General features: G+C 41.0%; 2 protein-coding genes across 2 annotated transcripts; one reads left to right on the top strand and one right to left on the bottom strand.

Moving 5' to 3' along the window:
• Positions 1–4,721: 4,721 nt before the first annotated feature.
• Positions 4,722–5,698, top strand: LOC108125352 (protein CDV3 homolog). The gene is given in 2 exon segments (XM_017241484.2): positions 4,722–4,839; positions 4,842–5,698. Coding segments are annotated over 2 exon segments (756 nt in total). The 5' UTR covers positions 4,722–4,799; the 3' UTR covers positions 5,558–5,698.
• Positions 5,699–7,096: 1,398 nt separating this feature from the next.
• On the bottom strand, positions 7,097–7,787 carry LOC108125355 (male-specific sperm protein Mst84Da). The gene is made up of 2 exons (XM_017241487.3): positions 7,630–7,787; positions 7,097–7,518 (listed from the first exon to the last, which is right to left on the bottom strand). The coding sequence occupies exon 2, from the start codon at positions 7,510–7,512 to the stop codon at positions 7,330–7,332; it is 183 nt and encodes a 60-aa protein (XP_017096976.1). The 5' UTR covers positions 7,513–7,518; positions 7,630–7,787; the 3' UTR covers positions 7,097–7,329.
• Positions 7,788–8,023: the final 236 nt, after the last annotated feature.

Here is an 8,023-nt window from a genome sequence, read left to right as displayed (position 1 = left end):
CCCATCTCTGTCGTTTGGGGAATGATATAAACCACAGGATAAAAACTCAAATATGCAGGATCGACAATTTTCCACAGTCATGTCGGGGGCGAAAAAGAAAACTATGAAAACATCATAAATTTCCCGCAGTTGGAAAAGTTTAAGAGAGCTAAGCTGAGCTGACTCACTCGCCCACGAACATCCTCAAAAATTTACACACATGCAGACTCATCGAATCCAAAAGAGGGCTTGGACCGAGGATAGCTGATTATCCAAATGATGCGTTTCCAGGCCGTACCAGTGAAAATTGCAAAAAGATCCGCCTGCCCCCCACAATTAATGCCCCCTCGACGATGGCTGGGAATGTTGCAGTTGAAAGTGCACCAATTCCTGCCGAAAATCCACTTGCAAAGGTCACAGCATTATGGCACTCATTTGGGCAATTTGGCTGATGGGGAAAGATATGACTGAGCTGCCCGATTCGGGGACTATGCCCCGTAACATGAGTAGCAGGAGCTTCTATTTGAGCCGGATTTGGGATTTTTAATTGCCTTTTTCATTCATTCGATTCGAACATGAGCTAGCTACGATATACTTTTAGTTTATGGTCTGTGCCTTCTAGCGAGAGGGCCAAACCTACGAGAAATAAAACTGATATTTTTTATATATCTATAGCTTTCATACATTTAGCCAATTACCTGCTATTGGCTGTTTAACCCTTCCGGTAAGGTAAACTTGGCTACCACAACACTACTTGTTTATTTTCTTCTCTTTCAATGGTTTTGGTATGCCCGCCCGCGTAATATACCCCTAATTATCATTCGAACAGGCGGAATAAAAACAGCCAAGGCCCGGAGTAGGAATTATTTTGCAAAGACCCCCGGGAAAGAGTTCTGCAAAAACATTATTAGCGTATGTGGGGCATGACCCCACCGACACAGCACACACATACACACAGATATTCAACAAGGACTTTTCATTTCCCGGAAATCTCACAAAATTTCTGTGGAGCATTGTTAGGACTCGCGTATTTTGCCGCCACACACAACTTTTTGCCATAAATACAAATATTCTCCTTATGGAGTGCTTTCCCCGCCATCCTACCCCCATCTCCTCGGCGTATTTATTTGTTTTATTATAATAATCTCTGCCAGCTCTCCCAAAGGCAACACTTGTAAGCGGAAGTGCAAGTGACTGCCAACTTTCTTGCTCACTTTTGGCTTTACCAAAATAATTTTGTTGTTTTTTGTTTATTAGAAGTGTACATGTTTGGGGTTATTTCAGCGTTGGAGGGAAACTGTGTAATTATAAATAAAAGGGAAAAAGATTCAGCGGATTACATAGTTTAAGGTAAACTTGTATATTCTTAAAGTTTTGCAATATCTTAGTGAATTATTTCAGATGTTTAAAAACTGATTTCCAAGGTATTGGCATGGCCTATTACCATTCAATTGCTAGTCTGCTTTGAGGAAAGTTCTATCCTCACCTTTGGCTGAATCCCTCAGTCAACAACTTTATCGTCTTGCAGGAAAATCGTCGAAGCTGACACTCATCAACAAAATGGAGTTGGGCAACACAAGGAGGAGAGCAAAAAAAAAAAAAAGAATACATCACTGTATAAATATTGTGGCAGTGGCAATATTTACACTTTTCACGTTTTTCACGATTCGCTACTGACTTTTCATTTTTCCATTTTTTGCCATCATCTCCCCGCCGGATTTGGCCCAACCGTCCATAAATTTTTGTATCTCTCTATCAATCCATCTAGCCGTCGAACTTTTCTGCACACTTTGCTCTCCTTCAACGCTTCGTTGAATCCTCACTGGCATTGGCTATGACTGGGTGGCTGGGTTTGCCAAAATAATATTCGTAAATAATTTTTACACCTTGATGTGATTTGTGCGCAAAAATATTTTCCAAATGATTTGTTTACCTGCGTCTTTGCTTTCATCCGTGCCGTTCGGCCAGGCCAATAGCCAGGTGCTAGGCGAGGGCCGGGAATGCCGGGCCAGGAGCACTCACTGTAATTGTATTTGCCTTTCGAGCTTCCTTCGCGCCATTTTACGCCCACACAGTGAAAGTCAAACACAAATAAATAAATCGTTAAAGAGAAAGCACTGCGGCAAAGGAGCCAAGGACCACCAAAAGGACGAGGACGAGGCGGAGCTGTGTTGGGGAAAATGTGTGCCGGAAAATGCCGATGCACATTGATTAAATCAAATAAAATGAAAGCAAACAAGAAAATTGGATAAAGGCAATACAACAATTTTAGTTCATCAAAATGAACAGCTTCTGCATACCAAGGAATCTTAAAATGAAAATGAATAAGTAGGTATTGTTGTTTAATAAAACTATAAAACCATACTAATAAAGTCTTAAAATCTAAGATTCAACTACTAATACTGAAAAATATATTTCCCCGATTGGATTAGTATATCTTTTCCACAGTTTTTATTACTAAATCTTCGACTTCGTCTCGTCTAGAGAACACCACTTATATGAAAAACATTCTAGTAACTTTGAGGAAAGTTTGCAATTTTCGCCACCACTCTCATGTGGTGTGAAAAACGCATGCATGTGCGAATTGCGTGACGCGGAAAAGTGTATAATTTAAATATGTATTCCTTTGATGGCTGTAAATGGTGTGTTTGGGCTTGTTGTGCGTCAGTGGCCGCTACAAATTGTCGGTCTGTGGCAGCCCGGCAAATGACTCAGTAAAAAATTGTTAACCCGATGATGGTGGCGGCGGCGGCTGGAGACGATAAACAGCTTTAAAGTAATCGAGTCGCATTATAAGCATAAAATATAATGTTCATACAAGCCAACAATGTTCTTGGGGGTAATATGGAGCGGGAAAAATAAAATAAAACTCGATGGATAAGTTGGGAAGTGAAAATTGTTTACCAATGCGAGGGATGCTGGTTTTGATGGCAATGATGATGTCATCAGTGCCAGGCGGGGTTGTTCCCGAATTATGCATCCCGGTGGATGTATCCGCATTCAAGGACTCCTTATTTTTCATTCACTCTCACACTCATATACACCCCCACTCACACTCATACCACCAAAATCGATAACAATAACAAGAGCTTTGAGATGAGCCGCAGACGTCGCCAACTCTCCGGCCAGACGGGCCGCCAAAGTGGCGCCAATATTTTTAGCAGTCTCGCTTCCGGTCCAGGGTTGATTACCTCCCCTCAGCATCCCCCGTGGCAAGCATCCGCCCTCCTCTCGCATCTACATGTCACTGTTGTTCCGTCTGACTTGTCATGGCTTTTTGATGGCTCCGTATTTGGTATTTCCAGCAATAGTTTTCACAGTTGGTCTGCGAACTTTTATGCAGACTTTTGGCAACAGCTTCCTTTTTCTCTTTTCGTCCTGCCGCATCTGACTCTGACTCACTGTTGGCTGTTTGGGGCATTTACCTTAAAAGTAAACATGGATTTTCTTTGAAAACCGAGCATTTCCTATTGGAAATTTAATTCCTTCGGGCTAATACCAAATTTTTAATTAAAAACTGAGAGGGTACTTTGTAAAAAATTGGTTTCTGCGTACCGTTTTGATATTTTTCTGTTACAAACTCGACTTTCATCTTTTAAGTGGCCTCTGGTGTTAATTGAATAATTATTAATTATGTACTGACAATTGCAGGTTGATTTCCCCACACCCGGAACCAATAGAAAACGTACACAAAATTATGAAAGTCCTTGGGGCAATATAGCAGAGCGAGTTGTCAGAAATCGAAGGAACCTAATATTCCATTGCCTTCGAGTCCATTACCTGACTTTTAATGAATAGAATTTAGTTGCAATACTTTTTGAATTTTAAATACACCATTTCTGCAGTTCCATTCATTCCATCTCCATAACTAACGCCCTCCTTACTGCCACACCCAACTGGTCGCTCTAATTAAATAATAAATTTAAGTAGAGACATGTTCAGAACTTGTTGTTCGTTCCTTTTGGCCAGCATATTTGTTTTATGTCATCGTCATTCCATAAAAAGCTTTTGCAATGACGACGCCGGCGACAAGGACGAAAAGGACGACCTGCACTTGCATTCTGCCAGCGCATTCACATTGCGTTTCTGTTTCTGGTTTCTGGTAATTACTCAAGCAGACGTCGAGGATTGGAGGAGCTCCTCTCCAGTTCCCCTCCAGCTTCTCTCGTCGGCTGGCAAACATAATGAACATATGTGACTACTCGTGCCACGGCACAGTGGCATAAAAAGGCTCGCTCTCTCTGCCACTCACACCACTCCACCAAAGTGGGCGGCCACTGCACTGCCACTGTTCGGGGGCGTGGCCAGGGCATTACGCGCACATAATTCTAATTAGTGGCATATGCCACCAGATAGCATGCCTGCCACACAGTACGCAGTCCATCTCTACAACCGAAACACCGACAAAAAAATTATGTTATTACGCCTTTTGAGCACGAGCAACTTTTTCCCGTCCGGTTTTGATGGCTGTGGTGGGGGAAGACAGTATAGTACCAGCGATTGGGAGGGTTTTCATCTTAAAAGACTTAATATTTTCACATTTAAGACACGCCATTAAAAATTTCTCAAAATCTTTTGCAAATAAAAGGTTTGTTGTCAAAATAATTGGCCAACAATTATTGAATAAAAAGTGTAATACTTTCGATTACAAAACAAAGCCATTATTTTAAAAATATTTCTATCGAATGAAGTAGGCCTTGAAGTACAAAATAACTAACCCGTCAATAGTAACTGTTCAAACAAATTTTGGTATCTGAAAGATCAACACGAAATTTAAATTTTTCTCTGGAAAAAATCTGAATCAATATTACCACGTTAAGATGTCCACTCTTGATGACTTCTTTGCCAAGAAGGACAAGAAATTGTTAAAAAAAAAAAATCCAACTACCTGGCAACCGACGAGCTGTACAAAACGCTGGAGGAATCGGCAAAGCTGTCCCAAGATGCCTTTGTCAATCCCGAAAATGGTCGTGCTGGCGATACTATAATGGAAGGACAATCTGGATCCAAGGATCCTGCCAAGAAGCCACTGGAGTTTGGAATACGTTTCTCGGACGAGGCCATGGACGAGGACAACGAGTGGTCTGACTTCACTGATGAGAATCGCAGGCAGTATACCCATCTGCCCCGCTCCATCCAGATGACTTTTAGCTGTGGATCTATGGCTCCATTTACTGTCACCGGTGAGGTGAAGGTGCAGAAGTCCGAGCAGCGCGAGTCTGCTGGCGATGGACTCGACATAGGCCAGGGCCCCAAGGAGGCCTTGGCCTTTTTTGCATGCCCTTGGAAGTTAGACGGCCAAATGTCCAAACCATTGATTCCACCAGGGGTGCCGCAGAACCCAGTGAATCTGGAGAAGATTGTCAAAGCCGAGAAGCCGTTGGAAGCCAAGCGCCAGGTCTATGTACCACCAGCCCTGCGCCATTGTCAGGGCGATATCAATCCACGCCCCCAACCGGAGTCGCGTCTTCGCAAGGCCATGTCTAGCTATTCAGGGAAGCAACAGGCCCCAGATCTGAGCAGCTCGGAGTACTTCCCAAGCCTCGGGGGCTCCCGTGGGCTGAAGCGCACCAAGTAATCCAGCATCGAACCATTATTCGTTTCCCTGTTTCTTCGATGCTGATGTTTTCTTGTTTGATGTTTGAATTAAATGCGATCAACTACTGGGGTAGGAGCTGCCCTTAATAAAGAAACGAGCTACACCGCTCCCCCCAACATACTTCCGCTTTTCTGGGGTTTTCTCGTAAACAAATTGGCGCTCAACAGGCCCATTAGCATTACACGACTTTGTGGCAGGTCCCCGATGTATCGTTAGCTGTAAACGAGCCAAATATTTACAATCAAATCGGTTTTAGCCCTAAATGCACCCCGTGGACTGGTAGCAAAACCAAAAACAAGCACCATAAACTCCTCTTAAATTGGCTCCAAAAATTGTTACCATCTCTGGATGGAAATTTAATTTTCATAATTGAAAGTTCGAATGGCAAGTAATTTTTTTTATCACCATTTAAGCAGACCACAATGTAGTAAGGTCTGTAAAATAATTCACCTTATCACCGTTTATAGTTGTTATTGAAACAAAATTCAGTATGATTGTAAAATCATTTTTATTTTAATTTGAAGTTAAAACAAGAAAGGAAAGCTAACTTCGGGCGGAGCCGAAGTTTATATACCCTTGCAGCTAAAACCGGATATATATATCGCAAACATCGGATATAGTTGGCCGATCCTTAAGAAATGGATGGATCAAAATATAATCTGTACCAAGTTCCAGCTTTCTATCTTCAAAAACACAAAAGTTGGGTCATTTCCGATCGTTCAGTTATATGGCAGCTATAAGATATAGTCGGCCGATCCTTATGAAATTTGGTAGGTTGGATCAACTAACCAAAAATAGAGTCTGTACTAAATTCCAGCTTTCTATCTTCAAAAACACGAAAGTTGGGTCATTTCCGATCGTTCAGTTATATGGCAGCTATCGGATATACTCGGCCGATCCTTATGAAATTTGGCATGTCGTAATAATTTGCCAAAAATAGCTCTCATGTCAATTTTGAACTCTCTAACTCTAAAAACACCAAAGTTATACCATTTCCGATCAATCAGTTATATGGCAGCTATAGAATATAGTCGGCCGATCCCGGCCGTTCCGACTTATATACTGCGTGCAAAGGAAAGAAGGGTGTGTGCAAAGTTTCAAGTCGATAGCTTTAAAACTGAGAGACTAGTTTGCGTAGAAACAGACAGACGGACAGACAGACGGACAGACGGACATGCTCATATCAACTCAGGAGGTGATCCTGATCAAGAATATATATACTTTATAGGGTCGGAGATGTCTCCTTCACTGCGTTGCACACTTTTGGACAAAATTATAATACCCTCTGCAAGGGTATAAAAATGATCAGATCAAGCTGTAAATTTTTAATATTTTTTTTTCAAAATAATTCTTTATTCATAATTTTGTTAGTATTGTTCCACCTGGCTGTTCCACCTTGGTCCACTACTTTGCTTTGCTTAATCTGTCATCTAGACCATATTTATTTGAAAAAACTTCGATTGTAAGAATTGTTTTAGTACCTCTAGACCACATTAAAAAGACCAATCACAAGATATATTAATTGATACGTAAAAATTTATTGACGACTATGGTGTTGGTTTTAAAAAAGCGCGAGATCCTCGAAAGTTCCCAGCATCAGTCGCGACAACTCCTGGCACTAACAAATGTTTTGCATCCATTTCAAACTGGTACTATTTCCTAGGGCTCCACTCGCTGGAAGAGGCTTCATTGCTGCAGCGATTTCCTGTTTTAGACATCCTTTGATAAATCCTACTTTCCTTCTAAGCAGGCTAACAGTGACCACCGTGAGGACCGTAGCAGGAACAACAGCCGTATGGTCCGCAGGGGCCGCAGCAGTGGTTGATGGATCGGAACCATTGGCCGTTGTAGGGTCCGCAGAGCATGCAGGGACCCAGTCCGCCAGTAGGTCCACAGCAGGTTCCGGGCATAGAGCTAATACACGGGTTGCACATCTTGTTCTGAAAAAAAAATTATTAAATTTTGATTAAATTTCAAAAATGTTTAAATAAAATTCAACATAAATTTAATAAAAATTATATATATTTGATTTAAATTGAATTTAAACTCACATTAGCCTGGTTACGGAAGTAGGATTTGGAATTAAATAAATTTGGTTTTTTTCCAAAAGATGTTTGTCGTATGAGAACCGAAACGAGAATGAGGTCTGTGCTCAGCTCACACAGCTCCTGAATTTTTCAAAATGGAAAATTGGTTTTCAAGGCCTGCTCAGTTCATAGCCTACTTGATTTCCAAAAAAAAATTGAATATAATTTTAAATCACATACATATAATACATATATGCACAATGGCTCAGTTCATTGATTAGTTGCTAATAATGCTTGGCAATATTGCGATTGAAAAATGTATTTCTAAAATTCTAAAAAAAAAAAAAATTACTCATACGACATGAGTTCCAGAATTTTATAAATTTTAGATTCTAGATAGTATTCTTTATTTTTTATT

The sequence above is a fragment of the Drosophila bipectinata genome, chromosome 2L (assembly GCF_030179905.1).
Source record: "Drosophila bipectinata strain 14024-0381.07 chromosome 2L, DbipHiC1v2, whole genome shotgun sequence".
Taxonomy (NCBI): domain Eukaryota; kingdom Metazoa; phylum Arthropoda; class Insecta; order Diptera; family Drosophilidae; genus Drosophila; species Drosophila bipectinata.
Note: the sequence above shows the minus strand (reverse complement) of the source record. Positions and strands in the feature narration are given on the sequence as shown.

Coding starts and splice junctions, on each gene's coding strand:
- LOC108125355 (XM_017241487.3), bottom strand. CDS start 7,512: ATGTGCAACCCGTGTATTAGCTCTATGCCCGGAACCTGCTGTGGACCT.